The sequence below is a fragment of the Pleurodeles waltl genome, chromosome 6 (genome assembly GCF_031143425.1).
Source record: "Pleurodeles waltl isolate 20211129_DDA chromosome 6, aPleWal1.hap1.20221129, whole genome shotgun sequence".
Taxonomy (NCBI): Eukaryota; Metazoa; Chordata; class Amphibia; order Caudata; family Salamandridae; genus Pleurodeles; species Pleurodeles waltl.
In genome coordinates this window covers 242,344,811-242,368,534 of record NC_090445.1, presented here as the reverse complement: position 1 = coordinate 242,368,534, position 23,724 = coordinate 242,344,811, and the positions used below count along the sequence as shown (strand labels likewise).

Below are 23,724 nucleotides of genomic sequence, written 5' to 3'. Positions count from 1 at the left end.
TTAAACCTAGCTGACACTCAACCTAGTGCCCCTGATGCCATAAATGTCCCTGCCCACTGAAAAATTAAAACTGCTAACATCTACTTTTGAGACAATGGTTCCCACAGATTACCGTCTACTCTCTATATAAAGGTCCTACTCCTGTACCAGAAGTCACCCTTCTGAACAGACAGTGACCTTGGAGACCAGCTGGAGCTGTAACTTGGATGGTGTTCAGTGACCACTGTTAATCAACCGTGACTTCTTTTTGGCTCTGTTAACTAGACCCTGAATCAGTGACTTTAGGACCACTTTTTTGCCCATGATGCTTCTCCTTTATCAAAGGCTCTCACAATGTGACTCACATAACAAAGTCAGAGGCTTTAAAATCATTTACAATGCAGGTATTACTTTTCTTCTTGCAGAGGAGGAAACCTTGAGCTCTGTGAAGCATTTTTTTCACTTAAAAAACTTAGAGAACATTCACAACTGCTAAGTTGTCTTTGTTTAAACAAAAGCATTAAATGTATTTGATAAAAGTACTACTTTCAATGAGAAAACCTTACCACAAAAAGAAAAAAATGACAGGGTGGAGGGAGTCATCCTGTAGATAATTATAGTGGAAACTTTGTCAGGAGGCAAAGTTAAGTGTCGAAAGTTTAAAGCTTTGCCAAGTGCAAAACTTGTATACTTTGCCAGTCAAATTTCGAATGCTGCATTAAGAAAAATAAGAAGACTCTTCCACCTTAACATAATCTCAAACTCGGGCTGTTTGAGTCCTCACCTAGCTAAAAGCACATGGACCTCACTGGAGCAAACAACCATGACACCTAGGGACTAAAACTGTAACACTAGGGACAGACGAACGCTACAGCAAAACCTCTCAGACTGGCATAAAAGGCTCTTTCTTTTAACCGTGATATCACTACTTCCAAGAAATACACAATACCCTAATCTTGCAACTTGAATATAAAAAGAAGCAGACTGTTGAAAAATTGGTCGGATTTGTCTGATTTATTGAGTGACATTCTGGAACTATAATTACCCCCTTTGCCGCAATCGGCATTGCTGGAACTGGACCTTCCACAGACAACTCGTTGGTTTGCATCTATGGCCCGTGTGCTTGCCAAAAGGTTGGTGATAATGGTTTGGATGCAGAAGAATACATCCACTACGGGTCAATGGCTTAAGGAAATTAGCTATTGTAGCGATCAGGCTGAAACATACACTGCAGACATGCACCCTGAAGCTCGCCCTAGGAAGTTTTGAAGTAAACTCAGATCATACCTGACACATGTCAGACTGTAATGACCCTTGAACTGCAAGACTGAAGTGGCATTTTGACAATGTTATAGGTATGCATTCACCAGATCATTACGTTGTCATGCTTGATATGTACATTTGTATATGTATAACATACTGTCCTCTTCAATAGGATAGGTTATTCATGTGAGTGACACCACCTGTGCATTGTATGCTGCTGTGCTTCTCAATAAAAAGTTGAAACCTTAAATGTTAAGCAAATGTCTTTCTTTTCTGCAAAAGATTCCTTAAGTTCCGGTAATGAGAGCTTTAGTGATAACTCCAGTGGGCTTCTGCGATATCATCTACATCTGCCTCCATCAAAAGCCCAAAGCCGACCATCCCTGACAAAGGCGTCGTTGCCAGGAGCAATGAGGTACTGACTGGGAGTAGGAATATTAATGCATGTACTCTGACTCACGTCAAAAAAAATTGAAAATTGTAAAAAAAATAAAAATAAAAAAATAAAAAAAATTAGAGATGAGGATATCTGTGGGTGTTGAAGGCAACAAGGTCACCTGGATAAGTAAGAGCAAGAACAGAGGGGTAGAAACCCACTGCCCCACCCATCACACAATGGTTTACGCGCCTTTGGCATGTCGTGGCTATGGAACTTTTGTCTCATAAGTTGGCACATACTGATACTAAATTAAACTGCATCTGGCAAACACTGACTGACAGCTTCACCTGCCTCGAATACACTTGTTTCACTCTGCCTCTGCTTAAAGCAATTCACCTTTTTGATTAGTAGCCCCCTATGATGCTAACATGGATGCTGAGATGTCTGCCTTCTGCCCCTATTACAACCCCTCCCACCATCCCCAGCCTCGGATTCTCTTCCTCATGCTATCCCACGACACTCTTCTGGATCAGTCATTGTATAAACCGCACTCTGACCCAATAGGAATGCCTGCAAAGAAATTAGGATTGCAATGAGGGGAGGACAAAGAAATTGTGACCTCTACCGCCACAGACCGTGGTGAGGTAGGTGAAGGATGTGGACCGATAGGAGCATGGTACAGTGGTAGGAGGGTGTTTTTGAGGAGCAAACTGACTTATGGTGCAGTGTTACTATTTACTTAAGCCTATGGTGATGGAAAAGAAGACCTGACAGTGAATGAGTGGCCTGGTAGTGAAGGGGGTTCTAGTGGGACAACAGAAAAGCTGCACTAGCTTAAGGGTATTGTAAGACGTAAGTTGATCTTAGACTACATGAGAGGGAGAACTCAAAATGCTCATGGTGGAGGCTAGGAGGTGGGGGACTGAGGGCTCACTGCAGCAGTCTCACACTTTAGTCAACAGCAGCTTGTCTGCACACAATCGTATGGGTGCTTTGTTTTATTACGGCACAATTAGTGTAATTTATTGAATTCAGGTTAAGTGTTAAAGCAATATGGAACACTTACTGAATGCCACCTTTTTTAATTGGTACAGGACAGCCACGCCATAGGTACAATTAAATATCAAACTATTAAATGCAAACTTAGATTTGGGTACTTAAATAGAGTATGAAGTATGCATTTTTATTTTAATATTTCGGTAATATGTGCCTAATGCTTGGCTCTTACATGACAAGCTAAGCTGCAATCTGTTACTTGACTAAAAAGAAAGGGGATATGCTCTACAGGAGTAAATTAGTCCCCCTGAGGGGTTTCATAGTGGTTGGTTTTAATGAGTTTCAGGATACTTTGGGAGCCTCTGGTGAGCAGGCAGACTTATCAACAATCTGTGGCATTCCTGTGGAAAGGTAAACCTTTTGTGACCCCAACCCGCAGTCTGTCAGCCAAGTACTGCACCTGGCGTTTTGTGGTTTTGTTGGTATTCCATATGTGTTCGGACTTCCAGTTCAGTTTAGTCTCTTGGTAGCCTCACAAGATTGGCTCCAGAGTCTAACAAGCCAAAAACGCAACCTTCCTCTTCTTCCTTCTTGTGTACAGCATCAGATAGAACGTCTAATAGAGGTGTGGGGTAACACCCCTACTCTGATCCTCCCACCTACAGTCTCTGTCAGGTATCACTCTGATATGTGAGTGGTCAGTTCAGAGATTTCAAAAGGTTACACTGGTGTTGTTCAAAAACTGGGCTGGCCTAGTTTACTCATTTACAGTGATTTTTTCCTATGGAAAGCAAGACTCATCTCGCCCAAACTGGTTTGGTGACCACTGATCCATCGAAAACCGGATCTTCAGAGAAACCTGTCCAAGCCCAATGGAGGAGAAAAACATTTTAAAATGTACACTGCCACAAAGAGGTGGAGTCACAATATCTCGGGACTCAAAAGACTTCTTTGAAGAAAAGATGGTTGCAAACGTCTGAGCCCAACACAAGATGGCAGGATGCCCATGTATCTACAGCCACACATGTGACTACATATTTCTCTCCTTCTTCTTTGTGGTTTAATTGTAGGAGTGGGCCTACCCTCCCTGTATTTCGCAGGAGAAAAGGTAGAGAAACACGCGAAAAGACTGTTATGTCCAGTGTTGTTGCATGTGAATAAGTTATATACACAGCTCATACAGATCATTTAGAGTTCATCCTATTGCGGAAATGGTCATTCACAAAGAACAAGGACATTTTTTACAGCAATAGAGTTTAAAAAAAAAAAGCTCAAATCTATTTGTAATTCAGTGAAAGTGTAATTTTGATATTAAAAAGGGAAACAGAAAAAATAATTAATACTCCTGTCAAAAGGCAGGGGCAGCAGAGCTCCGGGAGGACCCTGCGTCACATGCCAGAAAAACAACTGAAAGGTCAACTGGAAGCACAGCACGCACAGGGGTTACAATCTGTAGCTTCAAAGAGTTGCCTGTCTGGCTATATTCTTCTCTAATGCATTTATGTTTTTTTTCTTTTCAAAAGGATCACTGGATGGATTATCATTTTAATCACATCCCAAGTTAATTTTAATTTGTAACTGGGGCGTCCGTTTAAAAGAAAAACAAACAAGCATCACTCGATTTTAGATGTTGATCTGGGTTGGGCAATTCTACGTTATAACTATCGACAGAAATTTTATGACCGAGCAGTTCCTTTCCAAGTACCATCCTTCTAAAAGAGAAAACCGAGCAGCTGTAGTGAAATACTGCCCAGGACAGACTAGAGAGTGAAAGTAACTTAAATTCTTTTTTATGCTTCAGGATAGCGAATCAGTGCTATGACAAAACTAAACACATCATGTACTATCTACACCGCTTGGAAGAATCTGCTTGGCATCAGTTCTTACAGGATGAGGGGCACAGCTTCCTTAGTTTAATAGACTGGAGAAACTATGAAGAAAATGGACAGTTACTCATTCTATTTTTCTGTTTAACACACGCAGATCACATTGCAGATGCATTTACCTCGTAGGTCTGGCTGTGTGCGGACCCCTCCCAGGGTCTGCCGGGGCATACGAAGAGAAGTCCGCAGTGGTGTGTGTCTCTGCTCATCTAGGTAAGCAAGGTCCTCCAGGTGGGCAGAACTGGTGGCTGAAAAGAAGAGAGGGAAATTACATAGGTGTTTGAAAATCACATGAGGGTCACGATTTTCTTTTATACATTTTTCAGTGCGTAAAGGACTAATCTACAGCACTTTTGTATCTATATAACGTGTGCTACGATGAAGTGGCATACTCAAATCTTCAGCCAGAATAATTAAGAGGGATGGGTGGCTACAAAAGAACATGACTGTCCTTGAGAGACACTTAGTTAATAAAACAGGTTTAGAACACAGGTGACTGCTACCTCCTTTTTTCCTGCACTGAATGCTGATGTATTTGGCTATTCTGCATACCTGCTAGGTACGTTTTCACCAGTTATCTCCTGATTTTGGCCAAGGGTTGCATGGCTTATGAAGTCAGCCTGACACCCAAATACAGATAACGCAGCATATTTCTGACAACTTCTCCTGTGGGAGCTTGCAATTCTTAAGATTTATAGTCGGGTTTTTTTCATGTGGAAAATTACGTTGGGAATATGCTGACTATAGGAAACTCAAGGAAAGCCCTCTTCATTTCCCACGGCTGGCTCCCTGTACAAAGCATTTTCATGGGAACACCCCCACGCTTCAAAGATCTATAGCAATAAAATGGAGGCTCAAACAGATTGGAGCATACATGCCAACTTACTGAACCTAACCGTATATTTGTTTTCACTGTTGGCAAGATGCAGGTATCTGCTGAAGCAGCTTGAAGATTCACCATAAATACTGACAATGCATGTGTAGTCATCCCGCTTAACTTTGGAAAGATCTCCAGCTCCTGTTGGGCTCTGCGACTAGTCTGGTCATACCACCAATTTGGTTGCTTGCTATGAAATCATCTACATACCCGAATTGAGCAACATACAGTAGTGCAGTCCATCCATGCAGGAACTAACAACATCAAGGGGACCAAGCTGGGGACCCCTTATTTCCCCCACCCTGAAAGTGACCATTATGACCTCACCCCAGGCAACGTGGCAGGTGAGGGTGGTGGCTCTATGTTGAGAGAGGCTCCGGCCGCGACATCAAAGAGAACAAGAATGGTAGGATTAATGTCTTTATTCTTCAAGCCGGTGATATTATACAGGTACACTCCAAATAAGTAAAAAGCCCCGGCTGCATCCGGAGCCGCCGCCTCAACTCCTGTCACCTCCTTCTCAACCGTCCCGAATCCCGTAACATTCATTCCCAAACATTCACACACAACATTCTACCATTCGCCGGCTCGCGCTTATCGCACGAGCCCATTACATCTACAATACAACACTCTACCCTGGCAAGGGAGTGCAGAGCTACACTGGCACCCGCCAACTGCGTCTCACTATGTGAGATCCAAGCAGCCACATCTGCCTCGCAGGTGGCAGGAAACACTATATAAAAGCAGTTACATTTCTCTTCAACCTGACATCTTTGAAAAAGTCCAAATCATCACCTAAAATTCAACCCCGCGAAAACTGAGTTTCTTTTAATCTCACCCAAGAAAAACACCAACATGCCTGCATTGCTTTAAATTGGCAGGAACTGTTGCATACTGAGTACTTGTACATCCTAATTTGAAATGGAGAGCACCTGCACTTCTCAGGAGCAAACAGGTACTGTACAAAGTGAGTGCCTACAATGTTATATTTCCAAATAATGTGCTGCATATCTGTCCAAACCTGGAACAAATACTGTACTCTCCTAAACTGTAAACTGGTTATAGTGGCCAACGCTGAATCCCCGGGTTTCATCCCCAACAATAGGCAATCTTCAAAGACAAATTTCGCCTGTGGTCAAAACTGCACATTACCAATCTGAACAACTTTGGTGTATCAGGCATTTTATTCCTGACCAGGTTTTAAACTTTTTAAATTAGGCATTGGTTCTTTTCAGACTAGATTATAGGAATTCTCGCCTCACTTGTCTCCCTAAAGTTCATCTAGCCCCCACTCAAAGTGGTGCAACATGTGATCGCCAAATTTGTTTTCGGGTGCAAGAAATGTGACAACAGGACACTTGCTCCAGTGTCACTGAACTGGCTTCGCACTGAAGCAAGCGCGCAATTCAAGCCCACACCACTCACAAAGCTCTTCACACATCCACTTCTTCTGTTTTGTCAGAGAAGCCGAAACATGTAATATACCTGTTTTCCTTGTCTTTATGTGACTCGTTCAATATTTTCTGCTACGTACTCAGGCTCTGTTTTAAGGCCGTCGAATGGCCCAGGGCCAAGTCAGCGCTACAGAAAACTGCATAAAATATGAATAAATATCAGCCTGCATGAAGGCAGCTAGTTAAAGGTTAAGTAGCTCCCTGAATGCTGGAATTATGAGAATTTAGTCTTGCGCCAAGTTTCGGGGACTACTGAATCAGGACATATTCGCCTGGGTCTGGAAGCAGAGTCCTGATTTCTCTGAGGGGAAGGTTTTGTGGTAAGGTATCTAAAGATATGGACACACTAGAAGCATAATGCACGGACCGAGTCACTTACTACATTGGGAGTTGAAAGCATAGAGCTGGTCGGCTAGGGAAGAAATACCTTTGCTGAAAGATTTCAGTCTCCATTCAAATGGTCCAGGGTAGCAAACGGTACAAAGAAAGGATTTTCACAGCTACCGACCGCTTATAAGAACTAAACAAAACACGGAGGCAGGTTCACAGAAAGACTGAGACACGCAGAAAGGCAGGAATACACAAACACTGCACTTGATCTCTCTGTTGCAAATATCCTAACGGCAACTTACCACTCCGCCAGCACCAAGTGGGTCAGAAGTGTCGGGCACAGACGGAGCCCTGAGTGAGTGAGGTGTGCGCGCACGGAAATATAGAGCTACAGACAGACTCTCCTATGCCAGCAGCTGCGATTGTAGCCACCAGCAACCGTGCGATGACTCTGGCTGCGTGTGGAAGCCTCTGCTTGCCTTAGGAAGGACACTCAGCTACTATACGGATGTTCTAGTTAGACAATGCGCGGGGATTCGAGATGCATCATTTTAAGTACACAAGCAGTTGTGGAAAGTGTACTGTGCTCGTTCTTAGTCTGGCTACAATGGAAACCATCCGCACTTGACCAAAGCCACGTTTTCAAGGTCCCCAGGTCCTCTCCGGTTGGATATGCTGTGTGCTGCTGGTAGCAACTCATTGGTACTCCGAGAATAATGTGGAAGATGGGATTGTGCTGCCAGAGCGTTTCTTCCATGTGATAATGCATACACAAGAACACTGGTGAACACCATTTTACATGGACCAGCCTCACACCAGACCTACCGGCATCATCTAATGAATGAATGAATCAATTATTTGTATAGCTCAACTTCTCACTCGTGGGGCCTCAAGGTGCTGTTAAGGGGGGGCACTGATCAGCCGAACAGCCAGGTCCTGAGGTCCTTCTTGAACTCATTCAGCGAGGGGGATTGCCTGAGGAGGAGTGGCAGCGTGTTCCAGGTCTGTGTGGCGAGGCAGGAAAAGGATCTACCTCCTGCTGTGTTCGCCCTAATTCTAGGGGTGGCAGCAAGGGCCAAATGAGAAGAGCGGGAATGTCTGGAGGGGGCACAGAAGGATAGGCGGTGGTTTAAGTAGGCTGGTCTGATGTTGTGCAAATCCTTGTAAGTGTGCGTCAGGAGTTTGAAGGTGATGCGTTTGTTGATGGGGAGCCAATGCAGGTTTCTCAGGTGGGCAGAGATGTGGCTGTGACAGGGGATGTCCAGGATGAGTCCAGCCACTGCGTTCTGTATTCTCTGAAGTCTTGTTTGAAGTTTCTTCGTGATGGCGGCATAGAGTGCGTTGCCATAGACTAGTTTGCTGCTAACGAGTGCGTGAGGTGGAGACTGTCTTTCCTGTTGTGATGGGGATCCACTTGAAAATCTTCCGGAGCAGTTAAATTATGTGGAAGCACGACAATGAGACGGCATTGACTTGGTGGGCCACGGACAGCAAGGAGCAGAGAATGGTGCCAAGATTGTGTGCGTGGTGGGGGCAGGGGCTGTTCTAAGGGAAGTTGGCCTCTAGCAGTCGTCCTAGGCAGTGGGGGTGAGGCCCAGGATGAGGATCTCTGTCTTGTCAGAGTTGAGCTTAAGGCAGCTGTCTTTCATCTATCTGGCGACAGCTCTCATTCTGTTGTGGAAGTTGCTCTTGACTGTTGATAGTTTGTCGGTAAGGGATAGAATTAGTTGTGTGCCGTTGGCGTAGGAGATGATGCTGAGGCCGTGGTGTCCGACAATCTTGGCAAGCAGGGCCATATAGATATTAAGGAGGTTGGGCCTCTGGAGAAGAACTGGGGGACTCCACAGCTGGTTTCTGTTGGTTCTAAAATGAATGGTGGGAGTCTGATTCTCTGAATTCTTCCGGTGAGGAAGGAGCAGATCCACCCCAAGGCCTTGCCGCGGATGCCAGCGCCGTGTATTCTGGTGCCTTAGGAGGTGTGGGAAATGGTGTCAACAGCAGCGGAGCATTTGAGGAGGATGAGGGTGGCTGTTTCTCCATTGTTCAGTAGGGTGCGGATGTCATCCATGACTGAGAAGAGAGCAGTTTTGGTGCTATGGTTGCTCCTGAATCCAGATTGGGAGGGGTCTAGGATGTGGTTTGTCACAAGGAACTCCGTGAGCTGCATGTTGATAGCTTCTGCGATTACCCTAGCCGTGAAGGGGAGCAATGAGATTGGTCTGTAGTTATCCATATCTCTTGGGTCAATGCCAGGTTTCTTCAGAAGAGGGTTGATCTCCGTGTGTTTCCAGTCATCTGGGAAGGTGGCGTCTTGATGGAGCGGTTGATTGTCTGTCACAGTTCGGGTGTGATGGTGGTGCTCGCTCGGTTAAAGATGTGGTGTGGGCATGAGTTTAAGGGTGGCCCTGAGTGGATAGAGCTCATGAGTTTTTGGGTGCCTTCCAAGGTGATGAAGGTCCAGTGGCTCGGGGTCGGCTGGGGTTCGTGGAGATGATGGTAGGCAGGGGTAGGGCAGCCTGGCTCTCAAATCCTTTCTAGATGTCCTGGATTTTTCAGTGAAAAAAAGGGGTGAGGTTGTTGCAGAGGGTCCAGAGAGGGGGGATGTCTGTGGTGACCGTGCCAGGATTCGTGAATTCCTTAACTACGGTGAAGAGCTCCTTGTGTTGTGTGTGGTGGTGTTGATGCGTTCCTGAATGGCTGACTTTCTGGAGGACCTAATACACCGGTGGTGTGAGGTGCATCTCTGTAGGCTTTGCAGTCTGTCATGATCTTGCAGTTTCTCCAATTTTGTTCTAGTCGCTGCAGGTGAGCTTCGATTCTTGGAGATCGGACGAGAACCAACTGGGATTCCTGTGGTGCTGATTGCCGGCAGGGAAGCTAGGGTTTTGGCGCAGTCAGCTATCCAGTGGTGGAGGTTGCGGGTCGAGTAGTTAGCGTCCATGGTGTCCGGTGGAGGGGAATGGCTGAATGTGTTGGTGAGCTGAGCTTCGGTAACCTTACTCCAGTTTCTGTAGGGCGGGGCAGGGGAGGGGGGGCAGAGGGCGTGGTGGCATACGGTGGTCTTGGTAAATGAGGAGTGGTCCAGTGGTGTTTAGACGTGTGTGAGAGGGAGATGATGTTTCCTGCTGAGAAGACGGGGTTGAGGGTGTGTCCTTCTGAGGGTGTGGGGAAGCTGACCAGTTGTTTGAGTCCGAGGATGGTGAGGTTCTCCAAGAGGGATGAGGTGTTTGGGTCGTTACTGATGTCAAGTAGAAAGTTAAGGTCACGGCACTCGAATCAAATAACGCATGGACCGGCTTTGGACTTATCATGGTCCCCTAATTTTCCTTTTATCTACTTGAGACATACATCGTACTTACCGAATCTGCTTCCAAATATGGAATTCCTTGTATACAACATCGTACCCTTTCAAACATAAATGAGCCTTGAGAAAGTCAAGAATGACGAAACACGTGTCGGCTGTTTTCATATTATCTTGGAATCCATCTACGAGCAACCTCATGAATTCTTTTCATTGAATTGGGACATTGTGTTCCTCCTGTAACATCATTAAATAATACAATGTTGTACACCATGTTCATGTGATGTGCCGTGGTTTTCTTATTATCTAGAAAGTTAAGGTCGTCGAGGAGGATGTAATTTGTTAAGGTGAGGGCATGTGGAGCGATGAGGTCGGCAAGGGCTTGACTGGACGGGTGGCGGAGTCCGATAGGTATGTAGATGTGGGTGGGGCCGCAGGTGCAGCAGCGGCCGGGGAACGCGGGAATTGGCAAACAGGATGGAAATCGATAGAAAAGGAGGCAAAAAAAGAGGAGAAAAGTGAAAAAGCAAAAAGAAAGAAAAAGGACACAGAAAGGCACAAAGAAAGACAGAAGGCCACCACTGGCCACCAGATATGGGGCACAGGTGGGTGCCTGCAGACGGAGGAGGGCCTCAAACACACAGAGCCAAGCAGGCTCACAGGACACAGGGAAGCAACAGCTGTGCATCTGTGAAACAACCAAACTGCAAGTTTAAGCAAGGCTGACACCCCCAACCCCTCCTGGTTTGTGAAGTGAAATGGCATCCATCCTGCCAAACAAACTACAATCTTTCGTAACTACTTCAACTTTGTTGTTAAATAAAAAGCAGGATTCAACTGGAACGATGTAGAAATATCCCCCCAAACCGCTCAAAAGCATTCCCCTCTTAGTCTTTCCTGCTTGCTATCAATCTGATTGAAATATCAACATGTTTTAAACTATCTTTTGGTTTTATATAAAGACTAGAATGTTGGGGGCCTAAGGGCATGGGGGTTGCAGAAATTAATTTTGGGTTGTTGATGCTTACAGCATTCAACATATCAGCTCATATGTCTTACACATTTAGAACATTTTCATTTCAATCTTTTCCACAACTTTATACAGTTGCTTGAAGACTCGAGAGAAAAACAGTTCCATAGGATAATGCCTTAGAAAATGTCAACCAATACGTTTTGTTTTTAAAAGGGAGAAGGACAGTCCGTTACGAATGTATAGCCTTACATACCTAGCAACAGCACTAGGACCTTGAAGAGACCCTAGGGAGCAAATGGACCGCACTGACATCTTCAGAAATGTCACACAAATGACAACGGCAAACAATGGATGTCACCCTCGTATCTCCACATTCAGATCTGGAGACCTGAACTCGTACGCACGGTTTTATGTCCTTATGTGGCTCAGGAGTGCTTTCGGGTGCCTGTTTTAATCTAACCTACTCAGCACGACCCCAGTACAGTCTACAAACCTAGAGTCAAAAAGACCATACTGCAGACAGTTCCCCGTCTGCTACAGGTCCAATGACCACACTCTATTAATCTAACCCCTTTCCTAGAACTTTCAGCACCTGCAGATGAGTTTGAGTCTAACAAATCCGCTCTATGCCGTGTTGGCGCGGTTATCCAAAGTATTCATAAATAATGTGTTGCCAAATAAAAAAATGGGCATGTTTCAATGCCTTGTACATCTATTGAGGAATTAATCAGAAAAGCAATATCCCTTTGAAGAAAAACGGATGCAATATTATTCCTACAGGCCGTTGAGGAATTACATAAAGTCACTGCGCCATGCTTGGCAGTTTGAGAACGAAGGCCGAGTGGCTCATTTTTACATTAGCACGGTATAAATTAATGTGCTAAAATAAGTGAGGCTTAGACTAATGTTGACTGCCATGAGGAAGCAGCCATTATGACCCCATGATTTTGGGAGGGACCAGGCCACCCTCATAAACCTCCCACCATATGCCAGCAGGTCTAAGTCAGACCTTTTAGTGCCCACAAATCACTATCCACGATTAGACCTGTGCAAGACTAGTCTAATTATGGGGAGTGCTTGCCCTGTCGCTGCCAGCCACGCGGTGCCACTACCCTTTCTGTAGCTAACGATTGCACCTGGTGGGAAGAGTGGGGGGCCATGCCCTCTGCAAAGCCACTATTCTGCCACACCCTGTCAGAGGAAGGGGTTGACGCTATTGCCAGCATGGCTTTCCTCCCAGGCAGCATCCACCTGGCACAGCTGTCATTTATTTAGTTAATAGGTACACAGTCCACCCTCTGTGGCACACGGAGAGCCAAAAGCAGGCCCGGTAAAAATGTTCAAACCAGCCCTACTCCTATATCTCTCCTAAAGTACCAGCTTTAATTAACCCGAGGGAGCTGGCGAGAGTAGCAGGGGCCCTCTGCCTTAAAAAACTCAACCTGCATCCCGACAGGGAAATGCCCGATGGAGTAAATTGGTCGTCCGGTTCTGGGTCCCATAAGGTAAACGCTACACAAATACAGACATTTATACTCAGTGAGAGGTAGCCTCCTCACATAAAACCGAAAGGGCAGCGTTTATCAAAGGGAACATGGACTTATTAATTGTAGCATTTCAGGTTAAGCGGCTCGCTCGGCAGCACGTGTCTTGCCTGCATTAGGAGTGCAGACAGAATATGTTTTCCCGGGAATTATTTTTTTCGTCTCCTCTATAATAGTTTTCTGCTGCCCTAGTGAGGCCACTTAGTGCAAATATCATGATGCTTAAGGTGGTAGTAGGGCACGTAAGGACATTCTCTCCACTTAATCATCTACTTCGGCAAACTATAGTCACTATCAGTTCGGACAGTCAAAACAGGGAGCAAAAGGTATTTCCATTTGTCACGGTAGGGAAAGTCAAGAGGAACCATTACAGCCGGGGAGGGGTGGGGGTTGCTTTCCTGGACAAACTGCTGTATTTGAGGAAATATAAGTTGCTATTACATCAAGCTCCTAGATATTGTGAAAGGACAGTATTTTGCACGCTGTTCAGTCTCCGAGACTTCAGATGTTTCCCCTATGTTAGTCTAGCTTGTTCTTCAACATTTGCTTCTGTTATAATGTCATTAATTTGGCTTTGGAACATTATAAGCTAATTGCTAGAAAATAGTCAAAACCCTGAGTAACACACCTTCATTTCAGGTACCGAGGAATACAAGGTATGCTTACTTTAGCCTTCTCAGTAACTCAGATTAATGATGTATCCAGCAGAGCTTTTACATCTAATGACACATTACATTTTTATAAAGACGCTGTCACTAGAAGGCAGTACAAATTCGCAGACAAAGCATAAAATGACAATACCAAAAACGCCTCAATTAGGCAAAAAGAATAAAACAGACACAGATTGTCACGAGGAAACACTAGTAAAATGTCTGGTGAGATATATATAAACCACTTTCCTATTAAGAAAAAACTACAGACAGCCCTTTAAGCTAGCAAGAACTTTGTTACATACAGCCACTTAACTGTCCAGCTTTATCAAACCCAGCATAGCAGTGGAGTGTGTTTAGGGCGGGCTGAGGACGGTTTGGGGCCCACACACCATTGTATTTCCAGTAAGTAAGGGAATATGAGTGCATGGTTGGAGTTAGTAGTACGACATCTGGTGATTGGGCTGCATCTTGAGACCCAAACACCCAGGCTGTGGTAACTCAGGAGACTGTCCAGCCTCATCTGGTGCCCTTGACAGGGCATCTGGCGGGAATGTGAGTTTGGAACTTGAAAGAAGAATGAAGGAGGACCTTCTTTCCGATACAAAGTCCAGGGTACTACCTGCTTAAAGCACTTCCCAGGGCCCCTCTCTTTCTTAGGACTAGGGTGGTCCCTGGCTTCCGGAGTCATGAGCGACCCGACCCAGTAACCTTCCTTGGAATGGTAAATCACTGCTAGCGAGAGGTGGTTTCTGAGTGAGATGTCAAGATGCTCCTAAGCACTAATGCTCCAAGGGTCTGTTCTCCCTGCGAGCAGACTGGCAGCAGGTAGGATGGATGAATCATAGGTGAATGAAAGAAGTGTGCTCCTGGGGAAATCTAGAATATCACAGAACAAAGAGAAGGTAGAGCACAGGACGAGTGGGTCTACATTGGTACAATCCTTGACGAGGTTTCTCGCATTGTAGCGAGATGAATCTTCTCCTAAAAAAAAAAAAAAAACGAAACTAAAGTTTATATTTCCATCCAGCTGTTGCTTCAGGAAAGGCAGTGAGATATAAGAGAAACAGTGTGAAACAGAGCCTCGGTCCCATAGTCACAGACATGCTGTGCAACTTCATCGTTGGGACCTGCCAAGTGAATGGGTCATGAGAGCACTGATGAAGTTTGTGGGAAGCCTTCACACGGTTACCACAAAACTGTAGAAGAGGTAGTGAGATTTGAGGGGGGATTAGAGCAGCGCTAGGATTGGCCAGAGCAACCAGGCTTGGCACTCCGAGGCAGAGTGGGAGCCTTTGCCTGTTCTCTCCCATCCGGCAACAGTGCCTCGTTGGACAGAGCCCAGTGTGCATGTGTGTTTGGCCGGCCCGAGACGGACAGCCAAACATACAAGCACACTGAGGGAAGTGCTGTGCACTCCCCCTCTGTCCCCGTTTTCATCCATGGCCTCGCCCCCCCCTGAAAAATAAAAACAATAATAAACACTGTTTGCTGCCGGTGGGGGAGGGGTGATGCTCCTCTGCCACAGCAGAGGAGTTGCACCTGTCCTGTTTTTTTATTCAAATGCATTTATCTGTTGATTTGTATAGAGGGAACAGAACCCCAAAGGGTGAACACCACTTTACAGAAGTTACAGAATCGGTTCTGGCATGGGAAGAAGAAAATTATCCAAATACCAAGTAAAGTGGAGTAACTTAGAAGGGTCTTAAGGACGGTCTTGATATACTAACATGTACCTTTGCACAAGTGTGTCGGTAATCTACTACCCAAGCATTTTAGAGCTGCCCTGGCACCAAGACTTCAGGCTGCTTAATTTCAACTTGGTGGACAACTGAAAACCCTAAAAATGCGTACAAGCTATAAGGCCATGTCTGTGCCTAGTGTATAGATGGACAAGGAGGATACCTGGTGCCCTCTTGTGTCAGAGCCCTTGTACTAGTTATATTTAAAAAAAATAGACCTTTTTTTGTAACTTAACCCCTTCGCTGCCAGGCCTTTTCCCCTCAGGTGCCAGGCCTTTTTTTGGCTATTTGGGGCAGTTTGCGCTCAGGCCCTCATAACTTTTTGTCCACATAAGCTACCCATAGCAAATTTGCGTCCTTTTTTTACAGCATCCTGGGGATTCTAGAGGTATCCAGACTTTGTGGGTTCCCCTGAAGGAGACCAATAAATTATCCAAAATACAGTGAACATTTCGTTTTTTTAAAAATAAATGGGAAAAAAGGGCTGCAGAAGAAGGCTCGTGTTTTTTTCCCTGAAAATGGCATGAACAAAAGGTTTGCAGTGCTAAAATCACCAGCTTTCAGGAACAGCTAGACTTGAATCAGAAAACCCAATTTTTCAACACAATTTTGGCATTTTACTGGGACATACTGCATTTTTACTAATTTTTGTGCTTTCAGCCTCCTTCCAGTTAGTGACACAAATGGGTGTGAGCCAATGCTGGATCCTAGAAAGCTAAACATTTCTGAAAGGTAAACAAAATTCTAAATCCAGCAAGGGAATTTGTGTAGAACCTACAAGGTTCTCCTACAGAAAACAATAGCTGAAATAAAAAAATATTGAAATTGAGGTGAAAAAAACTGCAATTTTTCTTAACGTTTTACTTTGTAACTTTTTCCTGCAATGTCAGATTTTTTAAAGCAATATACTGTTACATCTGCTGGACTCGTCTGGTTGCATGGATATATAGGGCTTGTAAATTCATCAAGAACACTAGGTACCCAGAGCCACTAAATGAGCTACACCTTGCAATGGGTTTTCGTTCTTTACCGGGTATACAGCAATTCATTTGCTGAAATATAAAGAGTGAAAAACAGATATCAAGAAAACTTTTGTATTTACAAAATGGGCACAAGATAAGGTGTTGAGAAGCAGTGGTTATTTGCACATCTATGAATTCCGGGGTGCCCATACTAGCACGTGAATTACAGGGCATTTCTCAAATGGACGTCTTTTTTACACACTGCCTTACATTTGGAAGGAAAAAATGTAGAGAAAGACAAGACAAGAACACTTGTTTTGCTATTCCTTGTTCCCCAAGTCTCCTGATAAAAATGGTACCTCACTTGCATGGGTAGGCCTAACGCTCGCGACAGGAAACACAACATGGACACATCACATTTTTACATTGAAATCTGACGTGTTTTTTGCAAAGTGCATAGCTGTAGATTTTGGCCTCTAGCTCAGCTGGCACCTAGGGAAACCTACCAAACCTGCGCATTTTTTAAAACTAGACACCTAGGGGAATTCAAGATGGGGTGACTTATAGGGCTCTCACCAGGTTCTGTTACCCAGAATCCTTTGCAAACCTCAAAATGTGGCCAAAAAACACCTTTTCCTCACATTGTGGTGAAAGAAAGCTTTGGATTCTGAGAGGAGCCATTAATTTCCTTCCACCCAGCATTCCCACAAGTCGTCCGATAAACATGGTGCCTCACTTGTGTAGGTAGGCCTAGCGCCAGCGACAGGTAATCCCCCAAAACACAACATGGACACATCACATTCTCCCAAAGAAAACAGACCTGTTTTTCTGCAAAGTGCCTAGCTATGGATTTTGGTCTCTAGCTCAGCCGGCCCCCAGGGAAACCCACCAAACCTGTCCATTTTTTAAAACGAGACACCAAGGGGAATCCAAGATGGGGTGACTTGTGGGGCTCTCACCAGGTTCTGTTTCCCAAAATCCTTTGCAAACCTCAAAATTTGGCCAAAAAAGACTTTTTTCCTCACATTTCGGTGACAGAAAGTTCTGGAATCTGAGGGGAGCCACACATTTCCTTCCACCCAGCATTCCCCCAAGTCTCCTGATAAAAATGGTACCTCACTTGGGTGGGTAGGTCTAGTGCCCGCAAAAGGAAATGCCCCAAAACACTATCTGGACTCATCAAAATTATCAAATACAAAACAACCTGTTTTTGCAAAGGGGGGGGATGGGCTCCTGCGTTTTTGGTCCTGGGCTCAGCAGCCATCTAGGGAAACCTACAAAACCCAGACATTTCTGAAAACTAGACCCCTGAGGGAGTCCAGGGAGGTGTGACTTGCATGGATCCTCCAATGTTTTCTTACCCAGAATCCTCAGCAAACCTCAAATGTAGCTAAAAAAACTCATTTTTCCCACATTTCTGTGTGGGATCACCACACCGGGACAAATTTCCTACCACCTAACGTTCCCCTCAGTCTCTCAGTAAAAATTATACTTCACTTGTGTAGGTGGGCCAGGTGCCTGTGACAGGGAAGAGTCAAAAACATTTTGAAATTGAGGGGGAACCAAAGCGGGTCCAAAAGGGCAGTTTGAAAAAAAACATTTTTAGGCTTACAAGTGCAGCAGAATTTTTATCGGTATAGATGAGACAATGCTGGGTGGTAGTAATTTTATGGATTCCTGCAGATTCCGGAAGGTTCCATCACAAAAATGTGGGAAAAATGTGTGATTTCCAGCAAAGTTGGAGGTTTGCAGGGCATTGTGGGTAAGAAAATGGTATAGGGTGCATGTGAAGCACACCACCCTGGAATCACCCAGATGTTTAGTTTTCAGATGTGTCTAGGTCTTCTGGATTTTTCTACATGGCAGCATCCCAAAGTCCAGAAAGTGCAGCCATCACCACTCCAAGTTGGACAATTTTGAGAGTTAGCCAAGCTCTCATGGCCCAAATGTAAAACCAAAACCCCAAATAATCAAATGTCCTCTTGCTTGCTGTGGGAAAAGATGTTTTAGTGTGCGGTGGGAGAGCTGAAAGACTGTTACCCTCTTCAGTTGGGGTGGGGGGCATAACTAGGCCCATACTGGTTGGTAGCCACCACACCACTATTTTATTTTTTTTAAATTCCCTAGCATCTAGTATGCTTTCTGCCCCCGAGGAGTGGATCCGGGGTAACTGCCCCATCTGCCCACCGGTGGGCAGAACAAGTTTGGTCCCATTTATTTGGGGTGGGGGTATGGCCATACCCCCACCCTCTTATTTTGGAGGAAAACAATCTTCCCTAGTCCCTGGTGGGCTTTCTGCCCCCCTTAGGGGCAGATGAGCCTTCCAAAAATAGGCCAATCTGCCCCAGGGGCGGCATATATGGCCAACAGTAATGTGCCCCCCATGGGGAGTGAACCTTGACCAAGGGGCTGCCCCCCAAACAAAACACACACATACACACACACCAATCCACGGGGGGCAGATCGGCCTAATAGAAATAAGCCGATCTGCCCCCAAAGGACCAGAAATGGCCTAAAATAAATTTGCCCCCCAGGGGAACGACCCTTGCCTAAGGGGTCGCTCCTCTTGCGTGAAATTGATGCAAAAAAATAAAAATCCCTGGTGTCTAGAGGTTTCTGCCCTCCTTGGGGGCAGATTGGCCTAACAGAAATAGGCCGATCTGCCCCCAAGAAGGGCTGAAATGGCCTAAAGACAATTTGCCCCGCAGGGGTGCGACCCTTGCCTTAGGGGTCGCTTCCCACATATAAAAAAATAAAATAAACAACAACAAAAAAATCCCTGGTGTCTAGGGTTTTCTGCCCCCCAGGGGCAGATCAGCCTAATTACAATAGGCCGATCTGTCCCCAAGGGGGGCAGAAATGGCCTACAACAAATTCCCCCCCTCCCCCAAGGGAACGACCCTTGCCTAAGGGGTCATTCCCCATATATATATAAAAAAAAAAAGTAAACATAAAAAAATATATATCCATGGTATCTAGGGGTTTCCGTCCCCCCGGGGCCAGATCGTCCTAATTATAATAGGAAAGGCCCAAAAATATTTATTTATATACAACCCTTGCCCAAGGGGCCGCTCCCCTTATGTATAAACAAAACAAAAGAATCCCTGGTGTCTAGTGGCATTACTGCTGCCCGATTGCATCACGATCGGGAAGCAGAAATGCAGAGCGAGACATGAAAGGAGAGGAAAGACCTTTCCTCTCCTTTCGTGCCTCTCTCGCCCTTCCACGTGATCGTAGGAGAAATGCTTTTGCATTTCTCCTCCGATCCAAGCTGGAAGCTGAACAGTGCAGTGGGTGCAGTCTCTTATGAGTGCAGTGCGCAATTGTATGCTGACATAATTGGAGCCACGGGGGTGGTGGGGGTTAGGAGGGGGCGAGGTGGAAGGGGAAGCGATTCCCCTTCCCCCCCATCCCAGGGGAGGGGTGCGAGGCCTGCAGGGGGAGCGCTAGCGCTTCCCCCGTGGGGCCCCTATCTGGATGTAACGGTTACGTTCTGGACACCCGAGCGATGCTGCCCAGGACGTAACTTATGTCCAAGGCACCCAGGGGGCTAATACAACAAATCCAAATCCGTCCACCATATGGTTATCACTTCAGCAACAGCACCACATGCAGGCCAGTGCCACTGGAGAAGATAGGTGTCTGAAGCCGATTTGCCAAGAAAGAAAGAAAATAAGTTACTTATCTGTAACCATAGTTTGCAGGTATTGGTATCTTTTATAGATTCTCATGCTTGAATCATCCCCTGTCATCAAAGTGGGAGTCCCACGGTACCGTAACAAAGAAGTATCATTATCATAGGCTATAATGGCACTGAACAGTCACTTTAATTGCCGATCTATGTTTTAAAAAAAAGGACCAAACGTGAACTATAACCAATCAGGCAATAGCATCCTGTAGAACACCTCCCAAGAGAGGCTGAGTCCCTAAGATTTTCAAAGCACAAGTGGGAAATAAATACCAAGCTATAATGGGAGCCTCTCAGGGAAGGAGGGTGGGTTGCATGTGAATCTATTAAAGATACCAATACTGGAGAACTACAGTTACAGGGGTGTAACTTATTTTCTTTTCCAGTATTGTATCTTTCATATATTCACATGCTTAAATCAGAATAGCAAGCTTTATCAGGGGCGGATGGGCAACGTACTAGACTGTCTTTGTATATATTTCATCTCATTGTTTTATTCATAGTACCGTACCTGCACATTTGCACTCCGTTATTTCTATGTCAATATGGAAGGTAACGTTCTTAAATTCACCTAGTACTCTTGCACTAAATCTGCTTCAATTGCACTGATGTGCGCATTTGCACTTTATATAGAAGTACTGTATCGTGCAATCGCATATCTGGAAAAAGTAATGTTGAGCACTTTACAGAACTTTTTACTGTATGAGTTTTTAAACATGTCCAATTAGATTTCATGTGATTTCATGTGTAAAGTGTGGTAGGGTTAAATGTAATGTATTGTTTTATTGTATATTTTTATGTGGATCTCAGTTGAGTTTCAAAACATATATAAAATAGAATAGAATTGAAGAGCAAGCAGTTAATGTGTTTGCATACTTTATAGTATTAGCACAAATAGCGGATGGTAGGTAGAAATATACAAATAACATATTCCTATGCAATTTAAAATAAACATATTTGCATTCACACACGTATCCATCTATATCGCTACATTAAACACACACACACATATATATATTTGTATAAATACAGAATCAAACACATGTAACCCAAAGAGGCTCATGTTATAGAAGTAAGTGGCGTAATACAACCTGTCCAACCGTTGCATCGCTGCGCTGTGCCGATTCCAGGCCATAATGATGCACACATGTATGCACACTCTTCGAGGTCAAAGAATGACATATTTTCTCCAGAAGCACTCCGACAAACGAAGCAGCTAAGGCAGATATTGCACTAGTTGAATGTGCCCTGGTTTTTGTTGTGAGCGGTTTGCACACCTTTCGAATGGCAAAAGGATCGCGGTTGAGGTCCATAGAGCAATGGTTGCTTCTCTGATTGCAGTACCCTTATGAGTGTGTGAATGAGACCAACAGCGGGCCAGTTTTCCTCAGCTGTTTAGTGCGATGTAGGTAGAACTTTAAGCATCTTTTAATATCTAGCGTATGGAGAGATCTTTCTGCTAGTGAGGTCGGATCTGGGAAGAAAATCTGTAATATTAAAGGCTTACTGAGGTGAAAGTTAGAAGGGTCTTTAAGATTGTATTTACTTAGATGTTTCAGCGAGATATTGATAGAGTCATGTACCAACCCAGAATGAGCAAGCAGATTTTATTTCCGGCACCATAAGCCAAAAAGTTTCCATTTGGGTTTATATGTTTTTATCATAGCTTCCAGCCTTGCTTTGGATAGAATGTCTCTGTCGTCCTGAGGAATATTCAGAACTTTAACTTCACGGAATTTAGGAGCCATACGCATAAGCAGAGCGAATTCGGGGCTGAATGAAGGACCTGGCCTTGTTCCGTCGCCATTGCTGAATGGGACATCTGGGAGCTATTAGGGTGAATCGACACTGCTACACTTTCATCTTGCTTAGACCGTTTGGTTTTAGAGGTATCTTGAGAAAAGTGTAGGCATGGATCTTGGACCATCTGATCGAAAAGGGATTACCCCCATGATCCGGAATGTGTATGTCAACTTGCATAGAACTGGCATTTACAGTTACCCCTCCTTATGCCTGCTGGGTCTGCATTCCAGATCCGCCTCCAAGAAAGTTGGCAGCAGGTTTCTAGACCTGGCTCTGGTGCTACACAAGAGCAGGATCGCCATGACCTGGAAGTCCCCCAGGAGCCCCTCTATAGTGGACTGGAGACGGGATGTATCGGCCTGGGCACGGGCTGAACTACACGCACTGAGAAGGGAAGAGGCTTGAGGAGTCTGTTTGCGCCCCATCGCCCCATTGCGGACTGAGATTCTAGAGGACAGGGAAGAGCAGATACTGGAAACAGACACTGCCGCGGTAACCGGGGGAAATATTCCGGACGCGAATCAAGCTGTTTCCAGCGCAGGCGGGGAGTAGAGTTGAGACACAGCACACAGGGGCGGCAGAGAGCCTTCCCGACACTTACACCATCTGGGGGCACAGTACCGATGCCACTGTATGTGCCCTGATACCGCTGATTAATACAGTAGCATACTTAACACTGCCTGGCACGACTAAACCCTTACTATAGGACCGCAAGGAGGAGCTATTATGGAGTTAACGATGTCCCTAACCCGGTAGATCCAGCAACCCTGATCACCATAACCTCACACCAGTATAGTATAGCCCCGGCAGCGCACCGTTAGATGCTTTAGTTAATAATGTATAGTGTAAGTGTTATTAACATTACAGACAGTGAAATCCTAAAGGCCGAAGAGGGACAGGGGTTACAACACTGTATGATGGAGAATAGACATGTTATGTGCAAGACACCTGCCAACATTATGAACGGAAGAACACCACTTATGGTTTATTAATGTTTGTGTTCCAGATCCAAAGCGTGCACAAGTGTATGGATTATGTAACAAGATATCCTGTTCCTAACAAGATACTATAATTCAAGAAAAATGTCAATAAACGAAGTTGAAGAAAAAAAAAACTGGCATTTGTGGTGCTCGTTTGTTGCAAAGAGATCTGGTGCCGGTTTCCTCCAGAGCAAGAAGATCCTGCTTAGCATTGACTGATCCAGCTACCATTCATGGCAGCTGTTCCTAGTTCTGCTTGGAATGTCTGCTAAGAGATTGCTTGTCCCGGGAACATGTTCCACCTCAAGAGTTATTCCATGTGATGTCAGCCAACTCCAGATCTCCTGAGCATCCTTGGACAGTGCAAGTGATCGGGTGCCCCCTTGTTTTTTCACATAGTGCATGCTGGTGGTACAGTCCAGGTGATCTAACAACTAAGACACTGCTATGTTTGGCAGGAAAGCTTGTAGACTGAGATAGCTGGGTTTGAGCTCCAGGGGATTGATGTGCCGGCTCCTCTGGAGCGGAAACCACTTTCCATGAATTTGTAGGTCCTGCAGATGACCGCTCAAGCCCTCCTGGGAGGCATCCATACTTATTACGAAGTTGTGCATTTGAGGTAAGAAGGTGAGGCTCTCTGAGAGGTGGGAGATATGGAGACCACCAGGCTAGTGCTTTCACCATACCTGATGTGATGTTGACCTGCTTCTCAAATGATTCTTATGTTTGGATCCATGGTTTTGTACCTGTACCGGTAACGCTCTCATTTGTAGGCATGCAAGGGGGATCAGAGTGGACACTAACAACATCATGCCGACAGGATATTTAAACAAGCGCACTGAAATGTTTTTTTTCTGGATAGTCTAAGAGCCAGTCGCTTGAGTCTTCGTTACCTGTCCTGGGATAGAAAGTCTTGGTCG

At 45.1% G+C, this 23,724-nt stretch overlaps 1 protein-coding gene across 9 annotated transcripts in view; it reads right to left on the bottom strand.

The window, feature by feature from the left end:
• The window catches only part of TANC2 (tetratricopeptide repeat, ankyrin repeat and coiled-coil containing 2), a 1,999,198-nt gene that overhangs the window by 508,021 nt on the left and 1,467,453 nt on the right, over positions 1–23,724 (bottom strand). For all 9 annotated transcript variants that reach the window (XM_069238000.1, XM_069237998.1, XM_069238005.1 and 6 more), the window contains one exon: positions 4,623–4,748. In XM_069238000.1, the coding sequence (XP_069094101.1) occupies positions 4,623–4,748 (126 nt within the window). The remainder of the gene's footprint in view (positions 1–4,622; positions 4,749–23,724) is intronic.